Source organism: Microchirus variegatus (assembly GCF_963457635.1).
Source record: "Microchirus variegatus genome assembly, chromosome: 4".
Taxonomy (NCBI): Eukaryota; Metazoa; Chordata; class Actinopteri; order Pleuronectiformes; family Soleidae; genus Microchirus; species Microchirus variegatus.
The window spans coordinates 15,245,533-15,263,879 of NC_139805.1; the positions used below are offsets into that span (position 1 = coordinate 15,245,533).

General features: G+C 40.5%; 1 protein-coding gene across 1 annotated transcript in view; it reads left to right on the top strand.

Moving 5' to 3' along the window:
- Positions 1–18,347, top strand: part of myo9b (myosin IXB) — a 52,607-nt gene that overhangs the window by 22,680 nt on the left and 11,580 nt on the right. Inside the window, exons 5-18 of the mRNA XM_083887614.1 lie at positions 6,565–6,659; positions 10,682–10,744; positions 11,948–12,047; positions 12,828–12,928; positions 13,306–13,435; positions 13,533–13,622; positions 13,846–13,962; positions 14,093–14,227; positions 14,555–14,676; positions 14,826–14,967; positions 15,091–15,286; positions 15,857–15,932; positions 16,417–16,509; positions 17,753–17,866. Of these exons, the coding sequence (XP_083743740.1) occupies positions 6,565–6,659; positions 10,682–10,744; positions 11,948–12,047; positions 12,828–12,928; positions 13,306–13,435; positions 13,533–13,622; positions 13,846–13,962; positions 14,093–14,227; positions 14,555–14,676; positions 14,826–14,967; positions 15,091–15,286; positions 15,857–15,932; positions 16,417–16,509; positions 17,753–17,866 (1,574 nt within the window). The remainder of the gene's footprint in view (positions 1–6,564; positions 6,660–10,681; positions 10,745–11,947; positions 12,048–12,827; positions 12,929–13,305; positions 13,436–13,532; positions 13,623–13,845; positions 13,963–14,092; positions 14,228–14,554; positions 14,677–14,825; positions 14,968–15,090; positions 15,287–15,856; positions 15,933–16,416; positions 16,510–17,752; positions 17,867–18,347) is intronic.

Consider the following 18,347-nt stretch of genomic DNA (forward strand, 5'->3'; position numbering starts at 1 on the left):
GCAGCAAAATTACCCAAGAACAATGTAGACAAAAAAAGCAGAAAGCCATGTTCTTAATTTCACTTTAAATGGCCATCCCTAGAGTGGAGAAGTAGCTACTCTCGGTTGATCTGAAAGTAAATCTTCACGTTAAGAAAATAAATCTAATCTTTTATTTTACAGGGAATATGGCTAAAAATAGACCTTTTAGCCACATGTTGGAATTTTTATTATTTTTTCAAAGTGATTTGAAAATATGATCCGTCAGAGTTCATTGGAACACTCACTGGAACAAATAAAACCGAATAATAAAAGCAGTTGGTTAGAGTTTAAATGACAAGAATACTGGGTGGGCTGGGCAGCTACAGTAATTTTCAATCATGGTGCATCATCCATGGCTTGTTATGTCTGTACCAACTCTCTTACTCAGTAGTGGAGCTTTCACTCACAGATCAGCTTTCACGTATATGTGCATAAACACTATCGGAAAGCGCTGGTCCCTTGATGGGTGTCAGTCTGTCACAGTCGTTGGTTCTGGATGGCTGATGGAGAGAAGAAGGGGGAGGTGATTGTGAGATTTTTCCTCTACATCAGCAGAGTTTTTGTCCCTTTGGCAGACACACTGCCACTCTGTCTTTCACTTCTTGTGTGTCTGTGTTTCTGTGTGTGTTTGCATGTGTGTGTGTAGCTGTGGTTGCAAGGGCAGACAGGGAGACGGGTTTGGTCTCTGCTGGCCTGGTCAGCGAAGGAAGTGGAGACAGGATTCCATGTGTGACCAGTCTGTCAATGATTGTGGTTATTGAACAGCTGTACAACTCTCCTTTGATCGCTGCAGCATCCAAACGTGGATTTTGTTCAGTTTAAGTGTGAGCATTAGTCGAGGATGTTGCTTTTTGTACACTATTATGTGTAATTTGGTAACCACCCCCCAGTTTCTGCAGCACACTTGTAAGATGGTTGACATGAAACAAAACTCGCTTTACAGAGGAAGCAATAACTTCTCTGGAATTATGTTCCCTGCAGCTTCTCTCTACACAGATTGTCTACCTCTGGTAATTCCTTCCTGACAATTTCCACTGAGGGCATTACATGTGGAGTGTAGAATTCTATATTTAGACAGTTTTATTGAAACCAAGCAACTTTACTTTGAGAAAGGGGCTTTACTTTACTTTTCTCGTCATGGAAACTGATCAGATTACAGTGGCGGAAAACGCAAAGTGTGTGTGCGCATGCATGTGTATGCACATACATGTGTGTGTCTCAAGCTATAGGGGAGGTCTCCAGGCCTGGGTCACATTTTGAGGAGATGAGATCATCATTTATTGTGCCAAACTCAGGCTGTGGGCTGTGTGCTGCTGGCAGATTGAATAGCCCCAACCTGAAACCATCTGCGAAAGCCTCTGTCCTACTTAAATACCTTGCTGTAGTTTGAAAAAAAAAATAAAAAATAGGTCCTCTACCTGTAAAACAGCTCTCCAGCAACAAATGAGTATTTCACTTGTAAACTGGTTGAACTGGTTTAACCTCTTTTTTGCCGTTCTGTTGACGTCTTTGTTTTCTTTTGTCAGGTTGTGAGGTTTATTCTTTATGTCAGCAACAACGTCCTCTGTTACAGAGAGTTTAAAGAATACAATATGACAGGAAATATTAGGTTGAGTCAATAGTTGGTAAATATGCAGCAAGCTTTACTTCCCTAGTGTAGTCATAGGAATATGTTTAAACCAACATTTCCTTAATTCATTCTTTTCAAATGTTGGTTTGTAATATACTATATTTTGTCCTCTCAAACCTGACATTGCAAAAGTAACACCTTTGTTACTGGTGGAGTGGGGAAACAGCATGACAAGCGTGAAAGCAAAACAAATTCTGCTGTCGGCTTGCCTGATTATTTTCCAAGTTGCAGGAGTAATGCTTTATTGGTCTCTTTCATGTCATCATCAGAACGTAACCAATCCAGCTAGCTCATTAGGGATACATAAAAGCTTGTTGTAGTGATTCATAGTTCTAAAAAGAAAGCTCAGTTGACTTCTAGTATGACCTAATTCTAAGTAGAGAAAAAAATCCCAGACTGACCACGCCTTTGTTTCTTGCTCACAGTAAAAACATTTGGTGTAAGGTATGATATAAGTGATGGGTTGGCCTTGCAGTGTTATTCATTTAATTGGTAAAGAGCTATATGCATGCTGTTATAGGCAAAAATAGAAAAAAAAGTTATGTGCTTAGTAACAAACTGGACTACAAATAGGATAGTATAGGAAGTCTTGTGATATGAAGTCATCACTATTGTATTGATTAAATGATCAATCAGTGAGGTAAGAATACTTGTAATAATTTGACACGGCGGTAAGCCACTCTTGCCACTGTGTCTCACAGTTTCAGACAGAAAGCTCCTATTATCCGGAACCCTCTTTAACAGGAAGTGACTACGACACGGGAAGTAACAGCAGTAGTTGCTCCTTGCTGCCACAAGCTCAGAGCCTTTAAGGGTGTGGATAGACTAAAGCATTGTATTGTTGTCCAGGAAGTGCAGAGGAGTAGCTGACCATTCTGTCTGCTGATCCATTGTTTATCTTTTAGTTATGGGTTGTACCTCTTTATTCCTCAGCTATATTTGGTCAGGCTGGGTGGCATTATTGTGTGTTTGAGTCTGGGAAAAGATGGCATTACCAGGGAGTAAAGTTGCTGCATCATACACTTGTGCCTTTCATCACACATACACAAAGTTATAACTGTAATCATATCATTCAGAATCACATTAAAGAGTAGGACACGCTGTTCCTAACAGGCTGTTCCCTAAAGCTTGCATGTAGCAGCGTGCTGCAGGCCACTTCAGGGTCTAATAATGGTACAGTGACCACACCACAAGCTGAAGTTTGATGTGGTACCCATCTAGACATGGGTGGAGTGCTTTAAAATGGCTCCAATCTGGTAAAACACCATGCCACAGGAGGAGCAAAGCTGATGACTGAAAAACTAATCTTAACCATTCCGTTTTCCATGCTTCTAACATGTGCCCTGTCCTGCTTGCATTGTTTGGCCGTATGACATGCTGGCACATAGCATGTATATCAGTCACTGCAGGATGGACTTTTTTATTACTCGGATTAGAAATATATGGGCTGTGTCATCACTTAGTTTTAAAGGGAAAACTTTAAACTAAAATGAAACTGTCAATGCAAGATTTGCAGGTTGTATTTATACAGAATATTTGGTCACTTGTTTAAAAACGACCACCATTTTGTTTCCACTCTGCTTTCATCCAGCAGAAATTGGTTTGTTGCCATTGTGCTTGATTTGCTGCTACACACTGTAGCTGTCTTGTGACACTCAGCAGAATGTCTGTTTGCTGTCCTTGTATTTGTAAACATATAACTTGTTTAGCTCTGCAGCAAATGTTTGCCTTAAGTGCCATTTTAGTTTTAAACACAATATGTTCAGTTTGACAGGGTGCATCATCGAGAAAAGGAGCAATTGTAATGTTTGTACAAGCAAAATTTGCTTGATAATCTGTTTTCAATGAAGTCTTTACATATTAGATTTTCTCGTGTAGGTTAAATCTAATGTGCTGCCATATGAAAAACTAATCCAAAATGTCACACATCTCGAAGTGAGCGTACTGCTGTATCATTCTGTTTAAACATTTTAGAAATATTCAGAAACACCATGCAGTAAATTCATGAGGTATTTCAATATAACCACATTTATTGAGAATTCACCGTTTTTGAATCTACACTCCTGCCCCTTTAAAGCACCATTGATGTCATTATTATAACTCAAAGAATCAATTCATTGTCAACAATTCAGTCGAGTCGAGCTCAAGGGGTTAACGTGTAGTTGATGGGATATCTTAGTGTGTGGCTTGAAGCATGGCCAAGTATAGAAGAGGAACTGTATAGAGACGTGGTTGCATTTAATCACTGCCAATATCATGTGATGTCACCAAAGCATTTTTTCACATTTGGGGTAAACAACAAAGATTGGGATTATTTTTTCACTAAATGCCATTGATGTTTTGTCTCAAAATTATAGCCACAATTTATTAAACAGTTCAGCTTTACTAAGCTTTGTAACGCGGCGGTAATTGTAGAGTATATTTTAGTATAGTTTGAGGAACACACTCCACACAGAGGTTTGATCAGTTGTGTTTGAGGCCTGTCATTGTGCTTTGCAAATGTGGGAACAGTTTTTTGGCAGTTGGGCTATTTAGAGTCCTTTTGTGAGTGTGTCTATGCTGTAGTGAGGTGTCGGTGTCAAGGCCTTGGCAGAGACTGTGGAAAAGTTTAACTGAACCTCTGCTTGAAAGAATGAAGCACTGCCTCCATGTAGAGTCCCAAGAACAAGCTGTTGGAGTTTGGACACAAAAAGTTGTTCCTGAATTTACTCTCTGGAAACGACTGTTCCATCCCATTAATTTGTTTGATCATGCACACCTTAAATTTTATGGTTCTTAGTATATAATTTACATATTATCACCCGTGCTTCACTTGCTTGTTGAGACAAATGGCTCATGACTTGCACTGTTCCAGAAACACTCCCCTAGTTCAGTGTGTGAGAGAACCAGCTCACCACAGCAAATAATCAGTTAAAGCACTGTTAGACACTATCAGATGGTCACTAGATGTCTGGATGTGTATACACACAGCATGTACACAATGCAGACTGCTGAACCACACCAGCTTTTTGTTTTTTTTTGTTTTTGTCTCCCCCTCCTTCTCTAATTCTCACTCTCCCTTCCGCCTTTTGCTCCTCCTGTAGAGCACCGATATTTCGTAAGAATACAGATTAGACCACGTTTTCCCTGTTCACACAGTTTGGCAAGACTGACGTTCCACTTCCTCATACCTGCGGAGCCGTCCAGCCAATTGGAACACTTGTTTATGGGCATGTTCAAATATGAATGATGCTGTGACATGTTTAACATTCCCTCCACGCTGCAGTGGCCTGGGCTTTGCAGAGATTTCCCAGGGTTTTTGGCCATTTTAGCCATGTGTATGGAGTGTGGTGGATTAGAATAGTAGTGCCCGCAGCATTAGGCAGTGAGACACTTTGTTGTACAAATGTCAAAACACACTGAACAGACCCTCAAACTTGGAGCAGTACTTTGTAAGCACAGGCAATTTTTCAAATAAATGAATAGCATTACACCATGTATACTGTATTGACATACTAAACATACACATTAAAACAGAAGATTAGTAGGATCCACATGCAAAAACTAGAGTGAAAGAGATCATTGGAAAGTGAGCTCTTGGTTTGGTGCCTTGTCTGAGCAAGTCCATGTTAACTGAAGAAGAGTCATGCTGGTCGCTGATAAGGAAAAATTGATTATTATCTCTGACATCAACAAACAAGTCCTGCAACTAAAGTGTTAAACACACATATCGGCTTGAGAAAAATAGGTTACTGTCACATAATGTTAGTGCAAATGAGTAAAAAGTAAAGAATCCTCAAGTCGTTTAAAAGCGTAATACAAACCGGGTGTGCTAGAGCAGAGGAAATAAAAAGTAGGTCAACAATCCGTTCTAAGGAATCTCGCTCGGCCCCTGTCGGAGTGTGGCTTTGTTTGTGCCCCCAAACTAATCATCCCCAGCACCACTGTATCAAATTTACTCTGCAACTGCTTTTGAAAACACAGAGTTGCTCCTATTTAGAATGCACTGAATCAACTTCCCCTGCGGTGGCCTTTTGTTGAGTGTGTGTGTGTGTATATCTGTCTATCTGTAACCATGGGAGCATGTGCATCATGAAGGAAAAAAAGAAGGCTATTCAGTGGCTGTGTCGGCGCAATAAACAGGGCTCCTCATCAAGGCCTGGTCGCTGCAGCCTACTGCTGGCTGGGTTAAACTTCAGCCTGGAGCCTGGGGACAAACTCTGGTGCTGCTCTGACACTGCTCCACAGAATAGCTGTCCTTAACCTCATTTATCATCACTGACCTGTGCTCTCTCGCACTCTCTCACTGTCTCCCGCTCTGTCTTTCACACACACGCAAACACGGAGATGGAGAGAGAGGTAACGAGAGTGAAGGCAAAAGGTCTTAAATGAAGAAAAAAGGCAGCACTGAAAAGAGAGAGATGGATGGGTAGAGAGTGAGAGGAGGGCAAGGGGGGACAACGAGTTGCAGATGCTCACCCCACATGCACACACACACATGCAGAGAGAGTCCCACCCCCCTTCTGTGGTCTCAGCTGCGGTTAAAAAATGAGATCTAACCCCTGGACTATCTAGTTTCTTTGTTGCTGCGGTAATTTGTTGCTGTTGTTGACTTCCCTGAAGGTCACCAGTATAGATCTGGTGACTGAAAGGTCTATTTCACTTTTTCTTCCTGCACTACCATATAAGGTCCAAGACTAGGGAGTTTTCACAGTTTGGTGTCAAAACCTCAACAGTGGCCATTTGCCGTCAGTGTGTCTAGCACCGTCTTACACTGAGTCATACATCTTTATCAGTGACCTCATTGATTGATTTGTGAAATGTGTTGATATCGAATTCATCTGGTACAGTTGTTGATTAATTTGGCATTGCGCTGTGTGATATCATCCCTTTTAAACTCAGCCTGTATCTCTGTGCTCTGTTGTCTTATCCAGGCCTTTGGGAATGCCAAGACAGCCCACAACAACAACTCCAGCCGTTTTGGGAAATTTATCCAGGTGAATTATCTGGAGAGTGGAGTGGTCAGAGGGTGAGTAATTAACACTGTCTGCATGTGTGAATGACTGTTTGCGTAACATCCTTCAAGGATGTGGTAAGTGGTCTGTATTTATAAAGCATTGTTCTGTATTTTTGATGATCTTGTTAACAGTGCTTTACACTACAGTTTTGTCATTCACCCTTTCACACCCATTCACATGCACATTCATGGAGCGCTTCAGATGGGAATTGAACCTTAATCTTCCAATAGGAAGACTATCAGCTCTATGTGCTGAATGTTAGCTCTAAAGCTTTATTCTGTCACCTCTTCCTCTCTCGGTCATCATCAGGGTCTTGTACCTCCATGTCTTCCTCTTGCTATTTTTATGGCAGGTCATGTGGTTCCTCCTCTGCAGTGTTTGAATGTGTGTCTTTGTACTGATACTTTCAACCACTAGCTTGTCCTTCCTTTTTCTCATCAGTCGAACTCTGGTTAGGAGCTGCATCAAAGTGGTCAGCTGTGTCACTTCCTCGTTTCCACATAAGGAGCGAGGAACAGCTGCTTAGTATTGTGTCTTAAAACACGACACAGTAAAATGGAAGCAAAGGCCTGCAAAGACAATTCAGTATATTATTAGGACTGTAGAGTGACACGATTCACTGCTGTATATGCGGAAAACAGTCATTCAAAAAGTAAATTACAAATGAAATGAATAAAATGACTTTGAAACCTCTTAATGCCTATAGTGACAGCTGCTAAGCTGCACAGTAAATGGGCTTCTTCGACCTGATTATCCCCTGATGGCACTTCTCATTGTGCTCTATTGAATTTCTTACCCTGAGAGGGGTTTGTAATCCAATCATGAGATTTGATTTTATGTGGCTGAAGCTGTGTTACAAAGTAGGGCCGGCCTGAGTGCGGTTTTTGTTTCTTTAAAAACATCAGTGAGCTTCTGAGCAATTATCTTTGAGCTTCACCTGAAAAGACGTCTTAATCCTATCGCATTGTCACGCCACTGTCCGAATGACAGTACTTGTAAAGTGACTATCATGTGTCACAGTAACTAAAATGTGATTACCTTGTCTGAAAATAACCATCAGTCTTGATCCATAATAAAAATGTTGGATGATCATGTCTTATTTAATGTTTGTGGGAATGTGTATATAAGAATATGGCTTATCAACATCATTGTTTTTACTAATAATAAAAACTCATGTGAACGTTCCTTACCAGGGCAAATCCCAAAGCTTTGTAGCCTTTTGCATTATCCTCACTATATTGTAAAACTTAAACTAGTGGTTTCCAATCAAGTGATACCAAATAAGGGTTTGTTGTACACGGATTGTACATTAGTTTTTTATGACAGTTGTAACAAACGATACCATTTATCCCCTGAATAACCCTAACCCCTGAATTAAGCTGCTTTCAAACCCTCTCTGAAAGCATCTCTGGCACTTACACATGCATTCATACAGGCAGCTCACGAGCTGTACAGTATGTGTGAACACAAACGTCAGCAAAAGTCACTTTGGACACTCTTGAGATTCTCCTGCCAGCTCACTCGTCTATTCTGTGAACCATGTGTGGGTGAGTTCAATGCGAGAAAGCTGCGGGAGAAACTCCCAGGTTCCCCCGACTCACCTGGATCCTCCGGATGTCTTCCTGCTGTTGTGACCCAGACAGTGTCCTGCGGTGTTGTAATTGGCAATCTCCGGAGAACATCCAGACCCAATTTTTACATTATCTGGAGCTGATATCTGAAAATAGCTTCAGAAATGGGCAACTAAAATTGAAAACACCTCATATATTTATCATCATCTAAAGCAGGGGTCTCAAACTTAATGACCTGTGAGCCACTGAGCATCTAGTCTGGTCAGGAGTGGGCTGGTCAATTGAGCTTTTGGGGAAAAAGGCATGTTATTTCAATTATTTGTGACAATATTTTACATTTAACAATGTATTCTTCACAAAAAAATATTTATGACATACAGGAATAAATAATTATAACATGATATCAATTAGAGGGTCACATTTAATGGATTGGAGGGCTGCATGTGGCCCACGGGCTGCGAGTTTGAAACATCTGACTTAAAGTGTTGGTAAAGCCTTCATCACATCAGTATTCAGAGGACCCCAGCAGCCAGCCCTGTTCTGTTGATTTAACAAAGGCAGCCGTCTATCTTTCCATCTCCAGTGGCAGCTATTCAGACAGTCAATAGAGGTGATCAACAAAGAGGAGGCTGCTATTCCACTCTTCTCTGCTTTCTGGGCGAACCCACACTCACTGACAGACGGGATGTTTTTTTATGCTCTCGCTCTCTCTCTCTCACACATGGTGTCTTAAACTCTGTGCGACTAATCCTTACTCACTGGGATCTGAGCAAACTGGAGCAGGACAGTTGAAAGCAACAGTCATTATAGTGTAGAGAATGTGTAAAGAGGAGATGGTGTCTCTGTGTGTGCAAATGTAGACTTTAGGTTTGTGTTTTTAGTTCTCAGATCAGCCCCGTATTTACAGAAAAGCAACAGACAACACTTTTTGGTTGCTGTCACATTCGCATAGTGTCCGCTGTGATGGCTCTTCATATTCCTTCATCAACCGTACTTGTTCATAATCTCCTGACACAAACGCACACATACAACATACATTACTGTTCAAAAGTTTGGGGTCACTTAGAAATTTCCTTATTTTTGAAGGAAAAGCGCTTTTTTACAATGAATACAACATTAAATGAATCAGAAATACACTCTATACATTGTTAATGTGGTTAACGACTATTCTAGCTGTAAATGTCTGGTTTTTAATGGAACATGTACATAGGTGTATAGAGGCCCATTTCCAGCAACCATCTCTCCAGTGTTCTAATGGTACATTGTGTTTGCTGATCACGTTAGAAGGCTAATGGATGAAAACCCTTGAAGACCCTTGTTAGCACAGCTGAAAATAGTTTTGCTGGTTCTTTGACGAAAGCGGTTTGAATTATTATTTTGAATAAAAGTCATTATTTCTAATCTTGTCAATGTCTTGACTATATTTTCTATTCATTTTGCAACTCTTTTGATGAATAAAAGTGTGAGTTTTCATGGAAAACACAACACAATTGTAAAGGTAACTCTAAACTTTTGAACAGTAGTGTATCATTGTGTGTATTTGGTTCAGTGTACAAAAATGACATAGATATATACAGTGGTTCAAGTGCCACGTTTGGTAAAGCTTCTACCAAGCAATAAAAGTTCACATGGATGACGTGCCATGGATGTGTTATCATAGAGGTGTTATATTTCAGTCAGTTTATCCAGGACAGGCCACAAGTCTGTGTCCTGCCAAAAACTACATTGAGAAGAAGTTTATCATATTTGTGTGTGTGTTGTGTATATGATGGATTTGATCAACTCAAACAACATCTTGTATAATGTCAATAACACCACACAACACATCACTGTATGTATTTACTTGAGGCATCAATATAGCAAAGGGACACCAGTGTTTCTCACAGCACAGATCTATTTTTGGTGTATCACGACAACTGGCGTCAGAGTTGTTTATGCCTGGTTATAGAGAAAAAAAAAGAAACTCTGACTTATAAAATCTGATTTAGACAACTTTATGACTTTGGCCTGGTCGAGTGGGTAAATACCACTGCTTTTAAAAGTGCATATCTCATGACTGTGTTCACATCCTCTGAAATTGTACCTCTACTCCACTGTCCCCTCCCCTCATGTTTGCTCTACACTGGAGTAAAATAAATGAACTCTGTAATGGAGTGAGGTTTTTGTTGTGTGTGATCTGCTATGCAATGCATCTCACGGTGTCTGAATGCTTTGTACACAGACTTTGATTACTTTGACAATATTCCCTTAATTCCTCCCCTCATTTTTTTTATTACAAACCTTCATATGACCTGAAAGTTGACACAAACACATGCACAATCGATACACACACAGAGAGAGACGAAGCTGAGTGAACTTTGTATTAAATGATTCAGTCTCACAATTTTCCTTCTTCCTTTTTCTTGTACCCTCCCCTCCCCTCCCCTCCCCTCCCCTCCCATGTCTTTCTTTTCTTCTTTCAGGGCTGTGGTGGAGAAGTATCTCCTGGAGAAGTCACGTCTGGTCTCCAGAGAGAAGAACGAGAGGTGAGGCAGAGTCTTGACCTCTCAACCTCACTGACCTTAATGGGCCTCTCTGTACAAACATGGGGAGTTTGGTTGGATTTGAAGTTAACCGTTTAATCTTTACCCTTGATTTTCATAAATCGATTTAATTGATCACACTTTATCCTTTCCTGTGGGTTTTATCAATATTTAATTGATGGCAAGTTTGAATAGAATACGCTTTTTTTTAATCATATCCATAAAAGTGTTTGACATTCAGGGTTTCTACTCTTTGAATTAAATATTGAGATATGACTTTGACTTCACTATCATTAGCTGTGTCCATAATAAACTCAATGTGTTTTTGCACTATGTAGAACACCTTATATTAAGGTAGCGCTCATATATCATATCAATGTAATTGTTTCCCCATTTTAAAGACAGGCTTAGCGAGTCCAGTTTGGGCTTGTTATTTATTAACTGTTGCACTGTCATCACTGACTCCTCTGTCGCATTGCTCAAGCCACTGTTACTCACAGTGACACAGACTCAACTCACAGATGCACAGTCTACTCGTCTGTGTGACTGTTTTTGTTGTTGTTTTATTAAAGTTTTTTTTTTTACAGACTGGCAGTATTTCATGCCCACTTACTGCACCCTAAATTTAGCTTCTCTTATCAGTACACATGTTGCAAAGCCATAGCCACAAAAGCTTTTACTGATACAGGAAGGTTTGTTTTTTTTCCTGACCACATGATTCACAAGTTTTTTGAGAGAACACCGACACAGATAAGGAAACACTCATAAGGGTTGGTGGATGCTTTATATTAAAACACTATTCAGCAGTTTCCTGTCTAGATATCCCCCACCTTCATTTGGAAAATGTATTCACCTGAACCTTTAATAACCGAGCTCACAGTCACTGTTGACAGAGGCTCTTGCCTGTCTAGTCGGGGAGTCTGGTCTGCAGTATTATGTCACTGTTTCGTAGTAATAACTGTGGAAAATCCTAACACATGTGGGCTGTTGTTTGTCCACCTACCTGCTTATTGATAGCTTAAGTGGAAAACTGATATCACCGAACTACAGCCCAGTCTTCCTTCTATTAGCATAATACAATGTGTTGTTGACTTCCAGGTTTGGCTCGAACATGGTACTAATGTCCACTGACAACTGCTCACCAGCAAACTCATGATGGATATTAGTTTATCCACTGAAGTGATTCTACATGTTGTTTTTTTCCAGGAACTACCACGTGTTTTACTACCTGTTGTTGGGAGCTTCAGAGGAGGAGAGGAAGGAGTTTAAGTTGTTGCCACCTGAAGAATACTTCTACCTCAAGCAGGTACACTACAGCCCCATCACATCCAGTTCTTTACACTCTCTACATTTTGGGAAAATATTGACTTTATATTTTATTTTATTTCATTACATATCAATCTCCCCTGATCAGGTTGCTCAGCCCACTAGTACACTATTTCAACACTTCTAATGAACAATGAACAGTTGTAATTAACTTATTACATTTACATGCATGCACATGCACATGCACATTCATGTTCTGCTACACTTGTGTTTCTGGTTGACAAATTACCTCACAGACCAGAACATCTTGAGTTTATGGCTAAAGCACCATCCCATGTCTTTCTGCCATAAATAAACTTCAAAATATTTAAGTTTGTAAGCTGACAGAGTTTAAATTCAGCCATACTTTTCTTGCTGTTGTCTTCTGTGTAGACCAGTTTGGGTCTAGAGGAACATACTGTATATATCAACAATAGTTTGATTCCCAACCACACACCCAACCTGAACGTGTTAAGTCTAAAATAACTGTGGACTACGACAGTTCTTTTTGTCTGTCGTCCTGTAAATGTCCTGACTGTTAATGTGACTGGTATTCATAGAGTGTGAATAAGCTGCTCTCCCTGCTGACTGCACACATGTGAACTGCATGTTAATCAAGTCTTCTTCTTTGTTCGCTCACTCGTTGAAATTCCCCCTGGATCCTCGCTCACTCTTACATCCACCTCTGTTCTTTTACCTGTTCATTGTTGCATTTGATCACGTTGCTTTCATTTTCTCATCTCGACAGACGACCCACTAACTATTTGCCTTTTTCTTGCAGCAAAACTTTAAGATTGAAGATGAGGAAGATCTGTGTCATGACTTTGAAAGGCTGCAGCAGGCAATGGAGATGGTTGGCTTTCTTCCCGCCACCAAGAAACAGTAAGTGGATATGGAATGTGGGAAGCCTCATATTTATTTAGATTTGGAAATAAAAAAACAATCGGTGAGATTTTTGATCATTTGATGTTTCTGCTGTTCAAACAACACTCTCAATATTTTCCACTCACAATATACAGTTTACAGATTTTATAACAAAGAAGCTTTTTAGCGTTTCATCCAAACAACGACTGTGTCTTAAGTAACTAATGCAGGAATTTATTGGAGACAGTATGTAGACAATGCTTCTATTCATTTTGACCATAAACAGATGACTAAGAGCAGCAGTGTGTAGAATAGTTATTGCATGTGTCATATGACCGTGTTGTTGCTGCTGCTACTTTCAGTTCATCTAATTTTTTTCTATGACTGTGCTGCAGGATCTTTTCTGTCCTCTCGGCCATCTTGTATTTGGGCAACGTGACCTACACAAAGAAGTCAAATGGCCGCGACGAGGGGTTGGATGTGGGACCCCCGGAGGTCCTGACTACACTCTCTGACCTCCTAAAGGTGACAGATTTGTGCACATCTTTGCAACTCTGTACTTAACTGTCAATGAGTTCTGTGTGTGACAGTCGGCATTAACCTGTGGGCGTTTCTCTCTAAGGTTAAAGAGGAGCTCCTGGTTGAGGCGCTGACAAAGAGGAAAACGGTGACTGTAAATGACAAGCTGATTCTCCCTTACAGCCAATCAGAGGTAGACACCACTTTCTGTGACATTATAATACAGTTCTAATACATAATAATATAAAAAGTGTACACGTATTGTGACCTGCCACCTCCTTGTGCCTTTTTTTTCTAAATTTTTTGTATTGTAGTATATGATCTCAGTGTCGAACTGCACCTATGCTTCTTTTCTGTGCTTATGTTCAATCAATGGTGTAATCACAGTTTTCTTGATCTCCTCATTCTCTCATCAGGCCGTCACAGCCAGAGACTCCATGGCCAAATCTCTGTACAGTGCCTTGTTTGACTGGATCGTCCTACGCATCAATCATGCACTGCTTAACAAGAAAGACATGGAGGAATCTATCGCTGTGAGAAACAAAATCAAATATGCACATGTTAAAACACTATAAATATTATTTTATTCAGGTTAATAACATAGAAGTTTTACATTCGCCCGCCTGCTTCTCAATGATCGGTGTGCATGGTCCTGTTTTCCAGTGCTTGTCCATTGGTGTCCTGGATATTTTTGGCTTTGAAGACTTCACAACAAACAGCTTTGAGCAGTTCTGCATCAACTATGCAAATGAGCAGTTGCAGTTTTACTTCAACCATCACATCTTCAATCTGGAACAGGTGAGCAATTGTGTTTGTTTCCTATATACTAAACTAATTCCATGTGACACTAGCAGATGATTTACTCCCTGTCCTGACTGCTCTATTGTAAAATTGACATGCTAATTCACTCCGGTTTATCTTACCTGTCAGAGTGCTGGGTTATGTTTGAATGAATCAAAGAGTCATCATAATATTTATTTAGCCAGTCTTGACCTGAAACATGTTATACTTCTCCATCTTAACTTTTTCCTTTTAGATTTTTACTTTTTCGTGAAATAAGTCATGATAACAGATCATTATGAATTGTCTAACATGAAACGGAAATGTGTTGTCCTGCCTCTACAGGAGGAATACCAAGCAGAGGGAATCACTTGGCACAACATCCACTACACAAACAATGTGGGCTGCATCCATCTCATCAGCAAGAAGCCTACTGGCCTGCTGTACCTGCTGGATGAGGAGAGCAAGTAAGACACAGCTGCACATCATTTGCTCTTCATTCACGTCTCATTTGTGTATGAGGTTAAAGTCTGTTAGGAATTAGTTGAAATTGTTAATTTATCTGTATTTTGTTCTCGTGTTTTTCTTTCTTCTTCTTTCTGTGACTGCTCTCCAGCTTTCCCCACGCCACAGATGAGACTTTATTAGCCAAATTCAAGCAGCAGCACCAGGGCAACAAATACTTCGTCCCCACACCAGTCATGGAGCCGGCCTTTGTCATTCGCCACTTTGCAGGAAAAGTCAAATATCAAATCAAGGTAAACCGTGACTTCTGCTGATGTAATTCAATTCAAAAAGTATATATCAAGTGAGATGAAAATATGACCTACATCATTTGTTTTGTGTTTTGATTTTGGCTCTTGTAATTATCATGACATCAGGATTTCCGGGAAAAGAACACGGACCACATGCGTCCTGACATTGTGGCATTGTTGCGGAGCAGCGACCGCGCATATGTCCGGCAGCTCATCGGCATGGATCCAGTGGCCATGTTTCGCTGGGGCATCCTCCGTGCCACTATCAGAGGCATTGCTGCTTTCAATGAGGCTGGCCGTTCCTGGGCTGCCAAAACGTCAGGTACATCAGAATTATAGAGCTGTCATATTATTGCCGTCTACCATATTATATAGCTTATATCGATCTACTGTATATCTATATATTTAATAAAAGCATGTTGATTTAAAAAAACAAATAAAAACACAAATTCGTCAATATACATCAGCTTTTCAAAAATGATTATTTTGATAATTTATAGTTATGTAATTAAAAACTGCCGCAGCTCTATCACCATACAAGAAATGCAGTTTATATCACAACCTCTGACTACTTCAGTTTCTCTACTTCCTCATAAGTCTTTCATGTCTGCACACAGTAGAAAATGGAGATCAGAAATGTTATGCTTTGGGAGATTTTGACATTTTTTCTCCAACACTCAATCCTCTAGCCTATTTTTGTCCTCTCAGACATAGACCATTGACGTAGGAGCCTTTTTATTGTGGATTAAAGAGATTAAATTAAGTTCAGACGAAAAAAATGAAAACGGCAACTGCTAGAGTCATGTGCCTCTGATCAACCCCCGAGAGCCTGCTTATGGTTAATATGCTGTTTCAGTTGTTAATGATGTGTGGTGTGTGTTTATGTTTGTAGGTGTTGTCCGTCCAGTCTCCAGAACTCCTTTAGGAGAGCTTCAACGTTCCAATGCTCCAATAGAAAGAATGTACAAGTAAGTAGCCACATGGTCTTGGTCTTGGTTGTCAGGTCTGTTTTCTTTGGAGGAATCAGTTTTAGTACTGCAGAGAATGAGCAGACTGTTGATCTCGTTCAATATTTGACGCCTTTCTCTTTTATGAAACACAGATTTATTATTAAAATAGGAAGGAATACATATTCAGCCTTTGTGAGGTTGATAAACTCTTAAACTACACCCTTTCCAGATTGGTGGTCCTTGTTGATGGTGAGGGGAATGTTTAAAAACAGTTGGGGATCTGTGGACCCCTTCATATTTTCTGGTACTAGATGAGATGAGGAAGAACAATGTCAGACAAACACCTACTGTCCATCTGAGTTACTCATGTGAACTGAGAGATTTTGGTGTCACACTGACAGAAAAAAAATCTTCCATCACCTCATCTCAGTCACCCATATCCTTTCCACCCTTTGGTGACTCCAGTGTGTGCGGTTTTCTCCTCTCCCTCTCCCATCCACAGACGAGCATCTAAGCTCGATTTCTACTTTGATCACTCAGAGGAGCGCCCTCTAGAGGCCTTTGAAGACATCTTTGCTAGCTATGAGAATAAGAAGTAAGTGAATTTGGTGGACAGGAAAAGGGAATGAAGACATGAGGCCAAGCAGGAAGGAAATATGCTTTAAGTGAAGGCTTTATTTAGCTAGTAAATATGATTCAATTGATGAAGGAAGCATTGGTACACTATTATAACATATTACAGCCCTTTCACCTTGATTTCCCTCACTGCCTCAAATGTATTATTTTTGCAATAGAGCACCCGAAAGCATTTGTTCAGACTTATTCTGATTAGCCATTCAGATTACTCACATCAGCTGTCACTTAATACACACATGTATTAAAATGAATACAGGGACACCTGTTTAAATAAACAAGCGAATTGGAAAACAACAAATTGAAATTGCTTTTTCACAAGACTGTAGGAGAATATTTTTGGATTGTCAAGCCCCTCCGAACCTTGACTTTCTACATCCTGTTTTCGGATCTGAAATTGCTGGGTTGCGCTTTGTAGACTGAACATTTTCTGTTAATCTTTTAACCTTGAAGTAAACCCAGTCCCTTCCAGATCTGCAAAGAATGAGGTGTAGGGGTCAGATTCTCTGTGGTCCTTTCACTGTATATGTTCCTTCACTGCCTTGCCTCCTCTGTTTTCATGACCCTTTATGGTAAGTAAGGAAATTGCATGGAAAAGCTCTTGGACATGGAGAAACCTCCAAATTAACATAATCAGGCTCTGTGTCCAGAGTATCACCAGTTTAAATTAAAGGACCATAATTCCAAAATCCTCACCAGTAACCATTTACAGTCACACAACCGGTAAAAGCCCCAGCATGGAAACAATGGCAAATCACATGAACTCCAACTAAGCTCTGCATGTTAACTACCTCGGTGGCAGGGATCTGGGTGTGAATATAACCCAAAATTCCCCCTGCGATTCTGTGTGTGTGTGTCTCTTTTTTTCTGTTTTTAAAACGGATATAGCAGCATGGTTGGGTGGTCAAAAAAACATGAATAATGCGATAATACAGTTTTCTCGAAGGTGAAAGCTGAAGTTCCTCTTGATACCAGACCCCCAGCTATCCTGTGTACGTTCCTGTCTTGGGTAACTGCAGTGGTGTGTCTTAACAGTGATGTTCTATCAATCCCTGCTTTTATGGGTTTCTTTCTCCCTTTCCTTTCTTTTTGTCATTTTCCCCCCCAATCTTTCTCCTGCTTTCCCCCTCCTCCTCCTCCTCCTCCTCCCTTTTCCTTTCTCTCCTTCCCTTTCCACACTGGGTATATGCGCGTGGTGTGATCAGAGACATGCATGCAGAGATCATCAGCTCCATTAAGAACTTGCAGCTGGATGGTGAGGACCCCCGCAAGCTGTTGCAGTCCTGGGGTCGCATCCGCTTCCCGCGTCACGTCCTCCAGTGAGTCTGCAGACAGGCCTGGCATCGGCTCTTCTCCAGATCAAACCAGTCTAGTCGGCTCTGGCAGAACTTCTGTTAATTCTGTTAATCAACAAAATGATGTTGTCCCACCTGGATAGTAACAGTTGTCACATTTATAACCACTTTTCTAAACGGATCATCATTCTCATGTGATCTTCACTTCAAAAGCACTCCTGCTTCTTTATTAAACGCTACATGAGTAGCTCTGTTATGTTGATAACATTTAGTTCTCTGGAAGGCTAAAAGCTGAAATGCCTTGAATACTTTAACTGCTGCATGAACATCATCAGATGACTGTGGTGGCATGTGAGGTCTTTCAGAGAATCTTGTGAAAATATGTCGCAGCATGTGAGAATTTACAGTAGGTCTGCTGTCTGACATGTAGCAGAACAGAGGACATGAACATGAGTCCTGCCCTTTATGTGTTAATGACAGCAAGGGTGCATGACTATCTGTATGG